Genomic DNA, 17,470 nt, shown 5'->3' with positions numbered 1-17,470 from the left:
GCAGCTGCTGTTGAAGTTCTGGTTCCTCCTGCAGGAAAATGCAGTTTTACCATGCCCACCAGTCTGGCGAGGAGGCCAGAGTGGTGCCAGCAACTTCCTCTCTGATTTTGTCCTCTCTAACAGGCATTCCTCCTTTTTTTGTCCTCCATCCTCCTCTTTCCTCCCTCCACTGGCTTGCACTTGCTATCCCAGCATTGTACTGATGGAAATTACTTTCCACAGTTATTGGGACTGAAGATGACTACGTTCTCGATTATTTTACTTCTCTACAGCCTGCTGACCCCTTCACCAGGATTTTTTTCTTCAGTTGCCAAAGCTGATAAAGGTAAGTGTATGGAAAAGATTTATGTTCTATTTTTTGAGACCAGTTCTACTCTTTCTGTCTCTTGACCATGCTCAGGAAATCAGAAGCTGGTCCAGATCTGTTCAGTCATAGGGACAATGTTGGTCATTTGGATTTAAAAAGCACTTTGGAAATGACACTTCACATACTTCACAGTGGCTGGTGCCACCACCCCTATTGCATAAAGAGGGAAACAAAGGGGAAGGAATAAGCCAGGCTGACACAACATGCTTTGCACTGAGTTCACATAGCTTACAGTGTCCTCTCATCCTTTTTTTTTAGACCTTGGAGATCTGCCAATCAAATGTAACCCCAAGAAGGTTCAAGGTGGTCTCCTTGGTGGCAGTCTGCTCAGTGGTCTCCTTGGAAAAGATTGTCCTGTTGGCAGAGGCCGTGGCAAAGATGGTGTTGTTGGCAGTCTCCTTGGTGGAAATGGTCTCCTTGACAAAGATGGTGTCCTTGGGGGTCTCCTCGGTGGAGATGGCGTAGCTGGCAGCCTCCTTGACAAAGATGGTGTCCTTGGGGGTCTTCTTGGTGGAGATGGCGTAGCTGGCAGCCTCCTTGACAAAGATGGTGTCCTTGGGGGTCTTCTTGGTGGAGATGGCGTAGCTGGCAGCCTCCTTGACAAAGATGGTGTCCTTGGGGGTCTTCTTGGTGGAGATGGCGTAGCTGGCAGCCTCCTTGACAAAGATGGTGTCCTTGGGGGTCTCCTTGGTGGAGATGGCGTAGCTGGCAGCCTCCTTGACAAAGATGGTGTCCTTGGGGGTCTTCTTGGTGGAGATGGCATAGCTGGCAGCCTCCTTGACAAAGATGGTGTTCTTGGGGGTCTCCTTGGTGGAGATGGCATAGCTGGCAGCCTCCTTGACAAAGATGGTGTCCTTGGGGGTCTCCTTGGTGGAGATGGCATCATTGGCAGTCTCCTCGACAAAGATGGTGTCCTTGGGAGTCTCCTCGGCAAAGATGGTCTTGTTGATGGTCTCCTTGATGCTGTCATTGATATCCTTCTTGGCAAAAATGGTCTTCTTGGCAAAAATGGTCTCGTTGGCAATCTTCTTGGTGGAAGTGGTGGAGACCTCACAGGGTGAGTGAAAGTGGGAGGTGGATGTCCCTGAGCAGCCCTCAGTGCGTCTGGGCCATACTGGGGAAAGGAGGGTCTGGTCTGGAGCCTGCTATCTGAACATATGGACCCCCTCTTTCCCCTCGTGGGGCAGCTTCATAAATGATGGTTCAGCTCTTGGGAGTTTCTATATGCCCCAGTCATGCAAGGGTGTCCTGTATGTGCTGCAAGGTGCTCCTGGCTGTCAGGGATCCCTGCTCAACCAGGGTGAAGGCCTGAGACTGCGGCTCTACGATCAGCCGCAGTGCTGGGGGCTGAGGGGACAGGACATCCACTGTACAGATGTGCTATTTATTGCCTTTTTCTTGTTTCAACCATCCAGGCTGAAAATTGTGAACAACACCCTTCCAAAAATAAGTCTGCACCCCCTACCAGGCGTTGGGCATGAGGTGGGCTTCAACACCCAGCTGCTGGTAGAGAGTACCAGGTATGGCATGTCTGTCATGGGCATGGCTCAGGGCAGGGAGGTCACCATCTCTTTGGGAAGTAGATGGCCAGCAAATATCCTGAACCGTGTGCTGTGTTTCTCCCCTTGCAGTGCTCTGGACAAAGCGCTCTGTGTGCAGGTGGAAGCAGATGTGGCCATGGTGGTCCAGGACAACTGGGAGGCTCGTCAGAACAATGTCTGCAAAACTGTTGACATAAACATCCGTCTGAGGTAGGCATCTGTGTGCGGTAGCATCCATGTGAGGGGGGTGCTCATGGCTGGCACGTGGCCCTTACAGCAGTGGGAAGCCTTGGTGCTGGTGGTGTTGGCCATTGAAGGCAGCGCTTTTGTGCCTGACACCTCAGAGGCTGAATTAGCTGGCTGCTGGCCTCAGAGAACTGCCAACTTTCTTTTAAAATTTGGGCTAAAGAAATAATATTTCTGGGTTGTGCTGGGAGCCTAGCACTGAGCTGGATTCGGAGGGCTCGGGTTTGGCAATATTTTGGCACTGAATATAGCCCTGGACAGCACAAGCGAGGCTTCATATTTCTCATCTGCAAAGTACTTTCATTTTCCAGCCGTTAATCTACATCACTTGTTATTTCCTATTTTTCCATTATCCAGACCCAAAGTGCCACTTCTGGATCAGCCTTTAAAACGCCTCCTTAGTGATGTCCTGCCTGAGGTGGTAAGTCTGCAAAGCGATCTTCATGCGAGCCATCAGCACAGTGCTGGGCGGGCAGGCAGCGTGGGCAGGGCAGGCAGGGCAGGCGGCAGGCAGTGCAGGCAGCGGGCCAGGTTGCCCCCACGGACACGGCTGTTTGCACAGCTGTGGGCTCAGCCAGGGCGGTCAGCCTGTCCTCCCTGCTGACGGGCACCAGCACCATTGCCTGTGCCAGGCTTTGCTGGCAAGCAGGTTTCTGAGATGTGCTGGTTTAGTGGTCACAAGTGGTGAGCAAGTGGCTTAAAGGGGCTGCTCGCCCACCCGATGCTGCAGCAATGGAGTGTCCCACCAAGCCCTGCCAGGCAGCGGCTCCTGCCCACGCTGTGCAACCCCAGAAGAACCAGTTCTTCCCCACTGTGCTAACACACCGCACACACGCGAGTGTTGCAGATCCTTGGACTCTTAACTTCCCTCTGCATCTTCAGGGGTGCAACATCATCAACTCCAGGCTCAGCATGGTGAACACTCTGCTTGGCTCCAGGACCCGTAAGTGCTGCACCCTCCTCTTCCTCTGCTCCGGTGTGACCCCCTGCACTTAGGGTTTGTTGGCTTTTTTACATTGAGTGCATACAATAATTTAGCAACTTCCTAAAACCACAACTCTCAGCTAAAGCACAACACTCAATTCCCCTTGCCCCAGAGCAACAGCAGGCAGTTTTTCCTGAAGAAAGCCACTGCAGGAGCTGTTGCTTTTAGAAACAATATTTTAGCTGCAAAACAGTGCTTTCTAGTGGCTTGTCCAGCTGGGAATGCTGTGGGCAGGAGCTGCCATCAGTTCCAATATCTCTTGGGACCATGGGATTTGCGAGCATCCCCCTCTCCTTGCAGCTTAAAAGTTTTCCTCCCTGTGTCCCACAGCCGCGGTCCCGCTTGGGGCTCTGGGAGATCTGCCCCTCTTTTCCATCATCAGTGGCGATGCTATCCAGCTGGATCTAAACGTAAGTCCTACTGCTTCCCCAGCCCAAGAACCTCTGAGTGAGTGAGTTTGGGTAATTCATCTGAATGTGGCAACTGTTTGCCGAAGGCTCCTCTTATCCCACCTGTCTTCAGGAGAGTGTTCGCTGGAAGGTGCTGAGCATGGTCCAGCCATGTCTGTACTAATGCCACCACTGGGGCTCTACCTTGTTTTTTCACTTGCTAATCCTTGAGAGTAGCATGAGCCAGATTGGCTTGATGCTGCTTAATTAAGCACGATTATAGCATTTTCATAGTTGATCATCAGCAAATTTTGATTTCATACAGGACCAGTGGTCATCGTTCACAAGCAGGTTCTGTTTATAAGTGGTTTGTGAAAGTTTGGCATGTAATTGGTGGGGACCGTGATCAGGCGAAAAGCACTGGCAATGTGTCTTTCCGATGGGAGATGTGATGGTGTTTTAAAGGGAAGGCTGTAGCAGATGCAGCTGTTGCCTGTGCTAGAACAGCCTGAGGCAGCCCTATGTCTATTAAAACATTGATTAACCCCACGTGAGCATCTCCGCAAGGTCCACAGACGAGTAGGGTGCCCAGTGCGACCACAGCCCTCTGAGCCCTGCCAGCATCCCTCCACTGCTCTGTCTCTGCAGCTCCTCGTCGGGGACACAGAGAGTGGCGTGGTGGCCTCCACACAAGGACCACCGCTTGCCGCCACCTTGCTGCTGGCCACTGGTCGCCCACCACAGCTCAGCCTCTCCAAGCATGCCCTTGGCAAGCTGCTGGAGCTGGTCCAGGGGCAGGGAGCCTTCAGCCTCAGCATCACCAACTCAATGGTGGGTCACCATGCCCCTCTGCATGTCCAAGGTGGGGTCCTGGATGCTCTCGGGTGACCCAAGGGTGCTCACCACCATGTGCTTGTATTTGTTTGCGGGGCCCAGCTGAGCCCAGCGTGGGCTTTGCACAAACTCCTGACGGCTCATTTCACTGGTGCTGTTCCCACAGGTGCCTGATAGTGTCTTGCTGTCCACATCTGCTCTTCTCCCACTCATCCCCCAGGTCAGCCCCCTCCTTCACCTGCACTGATCTCCAACCCCACCGCCCGCCCTGGCCATGCAAACACCCCCTTGCTCTGACCTCCCTCTGCCCTGTGCAGCTCACCAAGATCCTCCCTGACTCTTTGCCACTGGAGCTGCGCGTGCGGGTGGCCAACAAACCAGTGGTGGCCGTGAGGGACAAAAGAGCTACTGCCACCCTCAGAGCCTCCATCGACATCTTCAGTCCTCCCCTGCAGTCGGCCCAGCAGCCCCTCTTCTCCCTTGACACGGTGAGTGGGTTCTCGGGGAATGAGACCTTTGAAACAGGGAGTGGGGTGAACCTGGCTGTTCTCTGGCATCCCCTCGGCTTCTCCTGCCCTTAGCCATGTAGTACTTGTACTTTGGGTTTTTTTGAATTTACTATTTTTGTATTTTTGAATTTACTACATTGTCAGAACAGTGGTGCCCAGGCCTTTAAAAATGCTCTCAACCAAGTGCAAGTGAAATGTTTAAGGAGTAATACAAAATAGAGACAGAAGGGTGAACCCTAGGGAGAGAAACAGATGCCATCCATCAAAAAAATGTGATTTCTAGGCACAGACAGGTGTTTTTTCTCAGAATGGATTATTTACAAATACTCTGGGTTTTCTTTTTAGTCTCGGGAGCTATGCAGGGAAATAACCTCATTTCTTCTGTTGTTCCAATTTCAGGACATTGTTCTGAACATCACGCCATCGGTCTCCGGTGGCAAACTGCAAACCTCCCTGGCTCTTGACAGGTAGAGCCAAGCTCTGCGGTCGCTGTGGGCAGGGGAGCTCTGCCTGGGGATGCTGCTGGGGGCCTGGCAAGATGGGGCTGATGGCAGCAATCGGGGAGTGTGATGTAGATGTGGTGGAAAAGTAAAGGGCTGCTGGAGCTTTCCTGCCTCCTCCCAGCCCCAACCTCAAAGCAAGTGCATGTCTAAATTGATGAAAGAGTTGTAAAAAAGTCGCCCTGCTTTCAAAATCCTCATCTTTTTATGTGGGTGAGACAAATTCCAGACCAAGGAAGGGTCTGGGCAGCATTTGGAGAGCTGGAGGAGTGCTGCATCTGATGCAACCTGACTGCCTGGTTTTTCTCTTTTGTAGCATCAACCTGACGCGGGTACCCCTGAGACTTGACCCCCTCAGTGTAAGTGCGCGCTGCTTTGGGTTGAGACTCTGTGTAGGGAAAGAGAACCAAAACGTCAATTAATCTTCAGTCTTCACGTTTCTTCTGCTCTTGGCAGAGGCCAGTTGCTGTCTGCCCCGTCGATCCCCTGTGCCCTATAGCAGTGACACTTGGATCTGTATGTTCACCTGCTGGCAGTGCACCGAGGGTGCTGGGAACAGGGGACGAATAATTGAGGAGAATTTACCCAAAGAGCCTGTCCCTGTGTATCTGCCCACATTCAGTCCTGGAGGAGTTTCACTGAAGGAAGCTGCCCAGCCTTTGTGTTTTATAGCTCCAAGCATCCTGCAGTGACAGAACTTGATAACCCTGACATTGCTGTTTTCATTGCCATAACCATTGCTCTCCTTCTGACACTGACACCCATCTGCTTCCCCCACAGATCTCTCCAATTGCAGAATGGCTCAAGCAAGTCCTCGCAGCTGCATATGTACCTGCCATTAACGGTATGGCCGGGCTCTGGGTCCTCTCTTAGCTCAAATTCAGTCGGATTTGGGGCTCTGCCCCTTCCCTTGCTGCCTGCCTTCAGGGTTCTCCCCATGATGAGATGCTTTCACTTGCTTTTGCAGATGCCTTGCATGTGTCAGTCCGCCTGCCCAGCATTCTCAACACCAGCCTCAGGAACACCAGGGTTGACATCACCGACGTAAGGACCCATTTCCCACAGCACTGCCTTCCTGGGGAGCGGGGCATGCTCCCACCCTGGGGCAGGGACCTGCAGACCCCCTAGCCCCATGTTGCTCCAGCCAGCCCCATTTCCCATGGGCCGCTCCCACTGTCTGGGAGGTGCCTCTACCAGTATGGACCCACAGGAAAACCTCCCATGGGATACAGGGAAAAGTCCAAATGAGAAAACTGAATAGTTTTTGTGCTGCTTCTTCCAGGCAGATGACTCTCCCGACCAGACCAATCTAAAAAGATTCTGCTCGGGAGGCTCCATGGCACCGCTCACTGTCTGAGGCAGGCAACGTGCCGCCAGCCCCAGAACCCTGCTCGTCTCTGCTCCCTCTGACTTCATTTTCCCTCGAGTGCTGCCCTGTGCTTTCGCTGATGCCCAAGGGGGACAGGCAACCATCTCTGGTGGTGGCCTGGCATGGGGTAGGGAAAGCTGCTGTGCTGGTGGGTGTTAGGGGCAGTCGCTGTGGCCACTTCTAACATCTGTAGTCGGGAAGCAGAGCTATTTCTTAGGCATAAAGGTTGCTCTCTTATTGCTCCTTCAATAAAATCTTTCACTGCCTCAGCATTTCTCTCTCTGAATATTTATTTGATATGCGTTTCTGGCTGCCAGCACCCATTTGTCTCCGCTGTGTGCCTATGCCACATGCCCACGGACAGGCAGTGCAGCTGATGGGGAGGCTGTGCCTATAGCGAACAAGCCGGTATGTCACAGAAAGCCTTTCTGAAGCTCGGTCTGTGGCACAAGGTGTGCGAGAGCAGCTCCCACTGCAGCTGGGGTTTCGTGGGCACCCTGCTGCAGCCCATCCCCTGCCTGCCTGGGTGCTGCTTGTGGCAGCCTGGCAGCAGGCAGAGGAGGTGCTGGCAATGCAACCACGGCGTAGGGTTTGCAAAGTGCTTGCTGCCATTCCCCACTTATTTGGAGCCCCTGGTGCAGACACTGCAGGGAGAGCAGCTCCCTGCCCAGGGCTCCTTTGCAGCATGTCCCAAGTGCAGCCTGGTGGTGCTTGTCGTGCAAGGCTCTGTAACAGAGCCAGGCACAGATAAACTGAGCTTACGCCTCCACACTGCTTTGTTTAGGAGCATATTATCCCCTTATTGCATAAGATGCACCAGATCATTACCAACACGTTTTATCTCACAAAGGTATTAAGTGTTGAAGACACCAGGACAAAAGCATTCATGTTGTCTGGAGCCAACAGGGAGTGGATGTCCCACTGCACAGGGGCTTTTCTGAGGCTGTGGCAATACTATCTGCAGGGAAGCAGCTGGCAACTGCTGGGATGGGTGGGATGGTCCTCAGGAACTGCTTCTTGGATTGAGCATTAAAAGAGATAAAAGTCTCCCAGAGCTTTTCTGGAGCCTCCCCATGTGCTCGCTGGAAACTTAGAAAATTACCCTGATACAGTAGTTTGTGTGTGACAGCCTGGGTGCATGTGTCAGCGGGAATTTGTCCAGTCTAAAGTGATTTTCCAGCATGGCTCTTTCAGGATCAGCAGCAGCCTCACGTGCTGCAGCCTGCAGAGTCTTGGGCTCCTTCTTTGCTTTTGGGCTCTTGGGTAACTACGCTGCCTGATAATGGAGTATCCAATAACCCCTTGCTTAATGCTTTTCCCTGTTTTACAAATCTTTATTTATATTGGAATATATTAAAACCACAAATGCTGCTTTATACACTTTATCCACTAGCCCAGCTTTTACAGTTTAGGCATCTTTCCACTTTTTCTACATCACCTTTGCTATATAAGGGCCCGCTGCTCCCACACGGTACGCAGCAGAGGTGCCTGAGGAGCTGTAAGGTCTCCCCTTGACCAAGAGCTGAAGACCAAATTCAGGCTTTGAAACTCAGCACAAGGCCAGGTAAAGAAAGATGATCAAAATGCTGGTACGGGTGGTTGCAAGGTAAAGACAGTCAAAATAGTGGTATCGGGTGTTGTAAGCCTCCAGGGACAGAGTCACCATTTTACCTACGAGCCTTACAAAGTACTCTGGTGAGCAAGAAAAAAACATGGGAATAATACCAATAGTGGTCGAAACACAGGTAAGAAATTCTATTTTATATATAGCGACCAGCCCAAAAATTCAGCAAAGGTGGTTGCTATAGTAAAATGAAAACCTTCTCTGAAGAAAAAACACATTCATTTGACAAGAAAAGTTAGGGATTTTTTGTTTCGCAATATCCTTTTAAGTTGGTTACTATTATTTTTATTGTTATAAGGTTAAAACATGCCATTTTAAAAGAAAGGCTTTATGCAAAATGTGAGTTGCTCGTATAATTGCAGCACTAATTTGCATACCTACTCATGCGGCGGTTATTAGCAAGGGGAGCTCAGTGTAGGCTATAGGTTATGAGTAACTATTTCATACTGTAAGTTTACAGTTATGTCACGGTGACCAGGGATGGAAAGGACCAGGCTGCCTGGGGTGCCCATAAACAGGAATAAGCAAACAGCTGCTTGGGTTGTGCAGAAGCTGGCTTGAAAAGTTCCCCGCAGATGTGATACAGACACCCCCTTCTTTCCCCCGTTTTGTGTGTGTTCAGCTCTGTTTGCCAAATGTGGCTTTAACTCCTGCACTATTTTGGTCCTCCTAAAGCTCATGCTTTCTATTCACTGAAAAAATGTCACCCAGCTCGAATATCTGACTCTCCTTCATCTCCAGGGGTTCACCTAGCTTATTCCACTCTTTTCCCGTTTTCCTTCTCCAGGTACTGCCAGCACCCACAGCCCTCTCAGCCGAGCAGAAGACACCATGCCACCAGCTCTGGGCATTGCCCTCTTGTATGCCCTGATGACCCCATCACTAAGCCAGCCAAAAGATGCCATCCTCAGGCTCAGTAAAGGTGTTTTAAGTGATGGTGAGTCATTGCCACCTCATAGTGGGACCCTGGGAAACAGGAATCGATGGTGGTGGTCCCTGGGGGTCAGCACCCTTGTACCAGCACAGCACAATCAGCTGAGGAAGGGAGGGGAATTGCACATGGAAGGGGAAGAGCATGAGGCTTGCATGCAACTCCCTCCCCTCCGCCGCCCCCCAGCTCCAAACTGAACCTGGAGTCATTTTCTTATGTAATTAAAATTTCAAATGGCCAGGCTCCTGAAAAGGGAACGACGTTGCTTTCATGGGGGATCGCTCCTCCCGGGGGCCTGCACCGCTCAGGAGGTGTGAGCCACATGGCACCTCAGCTATCTCACATTCAGGACTGATCAGTGCCCAGCCCCTACGACCCTGCCACACCATTTACTGTCCTACCTGGAGCGGCTGCAGATAAATCCGCCTGAGCTGCTTTACAGCAGTCTTGCTATGGTGCCTCCTGCCCCAGATCCCAAAGCCCTTCTGCTGTTGCATCGTATATGGGAAAAACTGACAGCGCTAGTGAGGGATGGGGACAGGCAGCCAGAGCGCAAACTCCTCGACAGCCTGTGCTGGAGGAGCATGATGAGCAGTGGTGCGGGCAGGGGGCTGGCAGCTGCCTGCCGGCCCCTGCTCAAGGGCTGCGGTGGTGGCCGGGGAGGCAGCTCTGCCCGCAGGCTGACGGTGGGTGATGTTTCCAGCTCTTACAGACTCGCTCAGGCAAGGCAATGCCCTACAAGGTGCCTTCGGAGAGGTGCCACTTGGGAGAGGATATCCCGGCACAGATGGAAGTGACGACCTGTTGGGTGGCCTCGGAGGAGGTCTCCTTGGTGGTGGCGGTGGTCTGCTTGGTGGTATTACTGGTGGTTTGCTGGGCAGCAGTGGTGGAGGATTGCTGGGGGGACTTACTGGTGGTCTGCTTGGTGGAGGGGGCAATGCTGGTGGTGGCTTGCTTGGTGGAGAGGGTGGTGAAGGTGCCTACATCAGGCGTACCCGAAACCCTCCCAGAGGCTGGTCCACAGCTGGTGGCAGTGTCCCCAAAGATGGCATCCCCACAGGGGTTGCTGGAGGAGCACTGGGACAAGGAGGTCTGCTAGGTGACGGAGGTGTCCTTGGCACAGCAGGGATTCTCGGTGGCACTGGTGGCCTTCTTGGCAGAGGAGGGCTTCTGGGCAATGGAGGGCTGCTGGGAGGCGGCGGCGTGCTCGGCATCCTTGGGGAAGGCGGCTTGGTCAGCACCATCCAGGGGCTCACCAGGTAAGGACAGCACCATCTGGTCTCCTTGCAGGGGCGGCAGCCTCAGTGCTGTGGGGGGGAAGCAATGGTGATGCTTCAGTAGATGCTCAGATAGTTTGGAGCTGATGCTTTGAGATAAATACTACCTGGAAGTCAGCACCAGATTTGCATCGCTTGGCTGCAAAAAAAGCCTCTTGAGCTAAATAAGGAAAGTTAAAAGAAACAGTAGTTGGAAGGCGCTTGCCCATAGAGGGTGCACCAAACCGCGCGTTGGCCCTCAGAGCCCCTGTCACTGCTGCCAGGCCAGTGCTTGCTTGCTTGCAACAGCCCCATTTTAACTCCTATTTGAAGCTCAGCCCCAAGGAGACGCGCAAGCAATAATAAGGTGACTAGAACAGAGCTTCTGATAAAACTGGGAAATAACTAAAACAGGAAAACAACCGAGAAAACTCAGTGTCTTTTGCCATTTCTGGTCTAAATGGCCTCTGACTCGCCCACCCCTTCAGCAGTGGCTTTGCGCAAGCGGTAGAGCCTGGGTGGCAGGTGCTGGACTCAGAGCTGTCACTTATGGTGTCCCCATGTCCCTCGCTGTCCCTGCAGGCTGAAAATCGTGGAGCTGACACTCCCCAGGGTGTCCCTGCAGCTCCTGCCTGGCATCGGCATCCACCTCAACCTCTACACCCGCGTGGCCCTCAATGCCAAGAGGTAGGTCAGGCTGGTGCTGCTGCTGCTGCTGGCTGTGCCAGCCGTGCCCCCAGCCCTGGTGGAAGCACCACCACAAGGGGTGTCTCCAAGGGGGGACGCAGTTCCTGTTCGCCATTGTTGCTTCCCCTTGCACAGCCTCCTGGGTTTGCTCGACATCGCGGTGGAAGTGAACATCACATCAAGGGTCAGACTAACCATGGACGGCACAGGCTACCCCAAACTGGTGACAGAAAGATGCAATACCCTCCTCGGTGGCATTAAAGTCAGACTTCTGAGAGGGTGAGTGATGGAGGTGTCCTCCTGTGCTGGTGTGAGCCACCTCACCATTGGGCTTTGCCGGCCCCAGCCCACACCCACAGAATGACAGACACACAAGGGCATTTCCCCACAGTCCCGTGGGTGACAGCGACACTGTCAGCTGCCATCCCTGCAGGTGACAGTCGCCCACTGCCCATGTCACCAGGCTGAGCAAAGGGCTGCTGGTGGTGGTGGTCCCTGTGCACCCCTCATGCAGCGGCAACAAATGAATGAGTTGTCCCAGAGGGCTGCACAACCTCACAGCCGCCCCAGGGGACATTTCTGTCCCACATGCCACATTCATGGGTCATTTTAACTGACATTGCAAGGGGTCTTCCCAGACTAAGCACTTGGTATGTAAATCATACAAAGCATTTGGGCTGAGGTTGTTTCTGCTCATTTAAGGAGACTATACACGAGTAGATAAAAGGCAGCAATAAATTTGCCACTGGCTATTTTGGGATGCAAATTACACTTATCTCACGCAAAATCCAAGCGTGCACAATTCACTTGGCTGCTGCAATTGCCTTACTCCAGGAGGTCTGTGCTCTGCGCTATTCACAGGGAATTGTTTAACAAGACCCATTTACTTTGCAGCAAGTTTTTTTGATGGTGCTCCTTTATTTCTCCACAGCCTGCTCCCAGTTGTGGATAATTTATTGGCAAGTGTCCTGAACAGACTTCTTCCTAACCTGGTAAGTCAGGAAAAACCTCCACCCCAGAAAGGAGTGAGTCTGAAAAGTTGTGGTGCAGCTCCCCGCAGCATTGCTCTTGTCCCAGTGTGGGAGCATGGCCGCTGTCCCAGGGCTGCTGCATCCACCCACCTGCCTAGTGGTCTGGGATTAGTGGGGAACACGTGCCATGTCTCTGTCTGGTTGGGAGAAGCTGCTCCCTCCTTCCAAATGCAAGGTTGGTGAGCCCAGTAAGTCTGCCCAAGTGCCTGGAAGTTTCTAGTGATGTCCTGGACTGTGCTACGGGCTAATTGAATCTCTCCTCCCTCCTGAAAGCCCCAGGGTCTCTCTGGCCATCTCACTGGCTCCTGGGACCCAGTCCTAACCCCACTTCTTTGATGAAGGGCAGGGGTGCCCAGGGCCAGATCCAGAGCTGATGCAGCCTCAGAAGCACTGCAGAGTCACTGGTGGGGACTGCCATCCTACACGCCCGGTGCTCCTGCACCCAAGGAGAAGGTGGCAGAGCTGAGCTGGGCTGTGTGTTGTTGTCTGGCTCCAAACCCTGGTTACTCACCATCCCTGCCCAACTCTTGCAGCTTTGTCCGGTGGTCGACATCGCCCTGGGACTCGTCAATGACCAACTGGGTCTCGTGAACTGTAAGTACATGGTGGGTCCCACACCTTGCCCTGCCTTGCCCCTTGTGCCACCTCTGCTCTGGCTGCATGAGGACTGTGATGCTTTTCCCTCAGCTTCTGCACCCCCAGGTGAGAAAAGCAAACCCCTCACAGACCCCAGGTCTGCCCCGTGCCAGGAGCAGGGACCCCCAGCAGCTCCTTGCCCAGACCCCATCACCCCCAGGCAGTGGTCAGAGAGCAGTGCCCCAGCACGCTGTGGGATACACTCTCCTCCCCATATCTCCCCTTTCCCTGCCTCTGATCATGGACAGAAGGACCCCCAGGTCCATAAAGGTGGCACTGACGGGGGCTATGAGCTGTCCCCTCCATTTGCAGCAGTGGCACACACTGCTCGTTAGGGAAGTGACATCTCCTGCAGCGTTACCACAGAGCACTCGGAGCTGGGGCCAAGTGGCCGCCCTGAGTCCACTTGCAAGCCAGGGCTCTTCTGGAGGAAAAAATGCTGCCAGGCAGGGGTGGGGGTATTTGCACCTGAGCCCAACAGGGAATCACTGACTCCCTTCTTCTCCCCCCAGCACTGGTGCCCCTGGGTTTGGTGGGCAGTATCCAGTACACCGTGTCCAGTCTTCCCCTGGTAACCGGCCAGTTCCTTGAGGTAGACTTGAACGTAAGTCCTGGACCTTCTCCTTCCATTTATATACAAGGGTTGGGATATTTCACTTGGGTTTGGGAAGGTCTCCTTGGGCCACACACACCTGAGCAGTGAGCTCCGAGAGATTCCAGCTTGGTGCCCTGTTCTTGCTGCTGCTGCCGTCATGGGAGAGTGCGGCAGGGTTTGCATTTTGTGAACTTTTGGAGAAGGAAGTGTCACGGGTCCTGACTTGGCATGGTCGTGCATACAGTGATTTCACACCGAAGGAAAATGAAGTTAACCGTAAAGGCAAATATTGCATATGTTTTGGCCTGTGCTTCCTTTCCCTGTAACTGCAGACCGTCGTGGGGCAAGTGGCAGGAGGCCTGGTGGACTACCCACTAGGAAAGCCAGAAGCTGTCCCTGCAGCAGCACGGGTCCCCATGCCCGCCCTGCCACCGATGGCAGACTCCAGCTCCTCCCAGCTGGGCCTCTCTGTGAACGTCCTCAGCTCAGTGCTGTCCACCCTGCAGAAGGAGGGTGCCCTGGACCTGGACATCTCCACCGGCATGGTGAGCAGGGAGCACTGCCTCGCTTGGCTTGGAAAGGAGCTGGGGCCGTCAGCCGGGTGGCGTGCAGGCTGGTCCTACCGAGTGATGCTTTAGCACCTCCGTACCAGTTATCTTAGACAAAAAATGCAAGTGAGAGACACTATGGTAAAAGCCTCATTACCGGTGAAAGCAGACCCTGGTGAGCACCATCACACATACGTGCAGCGTTTATCTCTTCTCTGCCACAGTTTCCTGAGCTCCCGCCACTCACAACATCGATGCTTGGAGCCCTGGTTCCTGCGGTGAGTCCTGGTTCCCCCTTGCTCTGCAAGTAACCTGGTAAGAGGAGCAGCATCCAGAGGCGGGGCGGGGGTGTCTCCCTGTCCCTTCCTCCTCAGAGGCACCATTCCAGATGTCCCATAGAGGTGAACGAGACCTGACTTTGGTTCAAAACTGGAAACCACAGCAGGCCAGAGCCCAGGTTGTCGCTGTCTTCTGTAGCAATTTCAGGTCACAGATGAGCCTTGCAGCTGCCCTGTCTGCCTGCATGCAGGGCTCTCCGTGCTCCTCCAGCTGGGCGAGATGCTCTCTGTAGGGCTCAGGGCATCCGTGGCGCTGGGCTCACAGTTAGCTCAACTTTGCTTCAGCCGGCTGAGATGCAGACTTGTCGGACTGGAGCAATTCAGGATCGAATCTGCCCCCTGAGAACAGCACTGTGCAAATGCTGCCAGCGTAGGCAGTCTGCTCTGTGGTTCCTGGTCACAGCACTGTTTGTGCTCCTGCCAGCAGAGACTTTCCATTTCTGGATGTTGACAGGTTTTCAAGGCATACCCTGAGTCACATGAATTGCTGCTGAAAATTGCAGTCCCTGAAGCACCAGTAGTGACCTTAATGAAAAATAAAGGCATGATCCGGCTCATGGCTACAGCAGAAGTGATGGTGATCCACTCAGACAACATCCAGAAGTCTCTCTGCCTTCTGAATATTGTATGTATGAAGGAAGAACCCATACAGATATTCCTCCTGCAGTTTCCCCCTCCCCGTATGGCACGTGTGGGGGTGCCAGTTGATGGGACCTGCGCCCAATGTGACATGGCCAGGCTGCAGACAGGGCATGGGCTGGAGGAGCCACCTCTGCCCTGCCCTCTCTGTTTGGCTGCAGGATGCCTCCTTGCTGGCCCAGTTTTCAGTTGAGGACAACAAACTGAAGATCGGCATCAACCTGGAGAAGTAGGACATTGGTCTTTATCTGGGGGGTGGCTGGGGGGGTCATGGATGTGGGACCTCCTGGGCTGCACAACGGCGAGGGCATTACAGCACTGGTTCATCAGAGGCCCTGCTTGGATTTTACTCACTTCTGCTTCCTCCTACAGGACTGATCTCTCCTTGGCATCTTCATCCATCGGTGGTTTTGATGTAAGAATACGAGCAGCCTCAGCAACACGTGAAATCCATTGCAGAAAGCAAAGCACTGACAGATATTGGCTCAGGAGAAATAAGGGCCAGTTACATTCTAAGGGTTGTGTCATACTTTGAATAACACCTTTCTTTCACCTCTGGGGAAGGATTTCTTTTCATGGATAATCCATGAGTGATTTTCAGAAAAAATCCTCCCTGAGAGGGAGAAGTTTTGGGTCCCTGGTGAACCACAGGGCATCCTGTGCATACCCACAACATCCCCTGGGGATGTGCCTGGGGAGGCTCCTTCCCGTGCCTCACAGGGGATGATGGCAAAAGTCAGGAGGAATCCTGGGCTCCCCTGTGGCAGGATACCTTCAGATAGAGCACATCTGGTCTCCAGAGGTGATTACTACAGGCAACTTCAATGCCAGCAGGAAGGGGCCTGGGGAATGGCTTTATTTTGGGACTAAAAATTGACCACAGAATGCTGTGAAACTGGGAGTTTGCATTAGATGGGTGAGGAGCTGGAACACCGAGGGTTTAGGTTGAGTTTAGCTGGTGTGAGCAGAGCAACCCCAGGTGCCCGAGGGCAGGGTGAGGCTGGGCCAACCACGGGACCAGGACCAGCGATGGCACTGAGTGACCCCTCTCCCTGTCACAGGTCTCGCTCCTGGAGGGGTTCATTGGCCAGATTTTAGATGTTGCCTTCGTGCCTGCAACGAACAGTAAGGAAGCTCTTACGCCTCGTCCACATATTCGTTTGTGCTAGACTGTACTCTCAACACTGAGTTTATGCAGGTGTAGCTCACCTCGCCCTAAGAAATGGGAGCCAGCGGGACCGACCTGCACTGACAGTGGGGGGGCTTATTTCGGGTGGTGGGGCTTTGCCAGGAGGTGAACCCACACATCAGGAGCAGTGCCCCTCCGCAGGGCTGCTCGCTGCCTGCCGCTTTGCTGGCAGCAGCAAATGACAATGTGTTTTGCTGACCCACTCAGTCCGATGACACAAAGCCTTTCTGGAGAGCCTTGCACTGGCGGAGGGAGGGGTTTGCACACAGAGAGGATGGAGCTGGGGACCGAGCCCCAGCCAGAAGCTTGGCAGTGATTCCCCCTCCTGTGGCACTGAGCTGGGCTGGTTTGTGACCCGCAGGTGTGCTGGGAGCAGGGGTTCCCCTCCCCAGGCTGCTCAACATCGACTTCACCAACGCAGACATTGACATCATCCAAGTAAGTGCTTCAGTTGTGTCCTGAGGTTCCCCCAACGGCACCTCAGCTCCACTCTGGAGCAAAGACAGTGCCTGTCGCTTGCAGGGAGGATGGTTAGAGGAAAGTAACCCCTTTGCTTCCCCAGGATCTCATTGTGCTGTCGGCATGAGCCAGGGACAGTGGGCTGGGAAGGGACCCCTGCCTTCCCCGTCCGCCCGCGGAGGGATGGGAACCCAGCCTGCCTGAAGGATCCCCGCTGCATCTCTCTGTACCTAACACAGCAAAACAGCAGCTTGGTCTTCTCCATGCAAATGTTGCATCCCGCCTACATTGCCTGGAACAGAAACAACACAAGTGTTTTTTTGCCTCTGAACATTGTGTTTTGAATTCTTTTGTGGATGCTTAGAAGGATGTGGGTGTATTTCACATTCTCATGCTCAGGTTTGATAAAGTCCAGCCCTCTCTGCAGGTACAGCAGGTGCTTGAGCCTGCGGGGGTGGCTGGCTCCGGTGAAGCCTAGGGGCTCAGGACAGACCCCACTGTGCAGGTGACCCCAGCCGTGGTGGGCAGGAGGGCTGCAGCCCCCTGCCTGGATGCCCAGCCCTGGCCATGTGCATGCAACACCCAGCTCAGGGTGTGCAGAGACCTGTCTGCCAGCAAATGCTACCTGTCAGCCTCTTCTTGGGGCCTGGACACAAAGTTATGGGTGTCTCTTGGTCATCTTGAGGACCCCTCACACCATCACCTGCCCTTGGCTTTACTGGGGCTTTGTCCTGGCAGTGTTCGGGGGCTCAGGGGTGATTCACCCATCGATGCCTGTGAACTCCGCATGCACCACA

At 53.6% G+C, this 17,470-nt stretch overlaps 2 protein-coding genes across 2 annotated transcripts; both read left to right on the top strand.

Annotated features, from left to right (window-relative positions):
* Positions 1-69: 69 nt before the first annotated feature.
* LOC121094749 (BPI fold-containing family B member 3-like) lies at positions 70-7,009 on the top strand. Its single transcript, XM_040608800.1, has 15 exons — positions 70-325; positions 626-1,424; positions 1,783-1,887; positions 1,999-2,118; positions 2,512-2,575; positions 3,037-3,097; positions 3,470-3,549; positions 4,177-4,359; positions 4,529-4,582; positions 4,680-4,850; positions 5,271-5,338; positions 5,688-5,730; positions 6,152-6,215; positions 6,339-6,415; positions 6,654-7,009. The coding sequence occupies exons 1-15, from the start codon at positions 238-240 to the stop codon at positions 6,726-6,728; spliced, it is 2,052 nt and encodes a 683-aa protein (XP_040464734.1). The 5' UTR covers positions 70-237; the 3' UTR covers positions 6,729-7,009.
* Positions 7,010-9,195: 2,186 nt separating this feature from the next.
* On the top strand, positions 9,196-16,800 carry LOC121095034 (BPI fold-containing family B member 4-like). Its single transcript, XM_040609323.1, has 16 exons — positions 9,196-9,301; positions 9,999-10,430; positions 10,491-10,554; positions 11,134-11,238; positions 11,374-11,517; positions 12,170-12,230; positions 12,803-12,863; positions 13,418-13,509; positions 13,833-14,045; positions 14,273-14,326; positions 14,841-15,011; positions 15,187-15,254; positions 15,398-15,440; positions 16,087-16,150; positions 16,576-16,652; positions 16,777-16,800. The coding sequence occupies exons 1-16, from the start codon at positions 9,196-9,198 to the stop codon at positions 16,798-16,800; spliced, it is 1,779 nt and encodes a 592-aa protein (XP_040465257.1).
* Positions 16,801-17,470: the final 670 nt, after the last annotated feature.

The sequence above is a fragment of the Falco naumanni genome, chromosome 10 (genome assembly GCF_017639655.2).
Source record: "Falco naumanni isolate bFalNau1 chromosome 10, bFalNau1.pat, whole genome shotgun sequence".
Lineage (NCBI taxonomy): Eukaryota > Metazoa > Chordata > Aves > Falconiformes > Falconidae > Falco > Falco naumanni.
Note: the sequence above shows the minus strand (reverse complement) of the source record. Positions and strands in the feature narration are given on the sequence as shown.

Coding starts and splice junctions, on each gene's coding strand:
- LOC121095034 (XM_040609323.1), top strand. CDS start 9,196: ATGCCACCAGCTCTGGGCATTGCCCTCTTGTATGCCCTGATGACCCCA. Junction 10,431..10,490: donor TGGCACAGCAGGGATTCTCG/GTGGCACTGGTG, acceptor GGCTGCTGGGAG/GCGGCGGCGTGCTCGGCATC. Junction 15,255..15,397: donor ATCGGCATCAACCTGGAGAA/GTAGGACATTGG, acceptor TTCCTCCTACAG/GACTGATCTCTCCTTGGCAT.
- LOC121094749 (XM_040608800.1), top strand. CDS start 238: ATGACTACGTTCTCGATTATTTTACTTCTCTACAGCCTGCTGACCCCT. Junction 326..625: donor AGTTGCCAAAGCTGATAAAG/GTAAGTGTATGG, acceptor CTTTTTTTTTAG/ACCTTGGAGATCTGCCAATC. Junction 6,416..6,653: donor CCAGGGTTGACATCACCGAC/GTAAGGACCCAT, acceptor TGCTTCTTCCAG/GCAGATGACTCTCCCGACCA.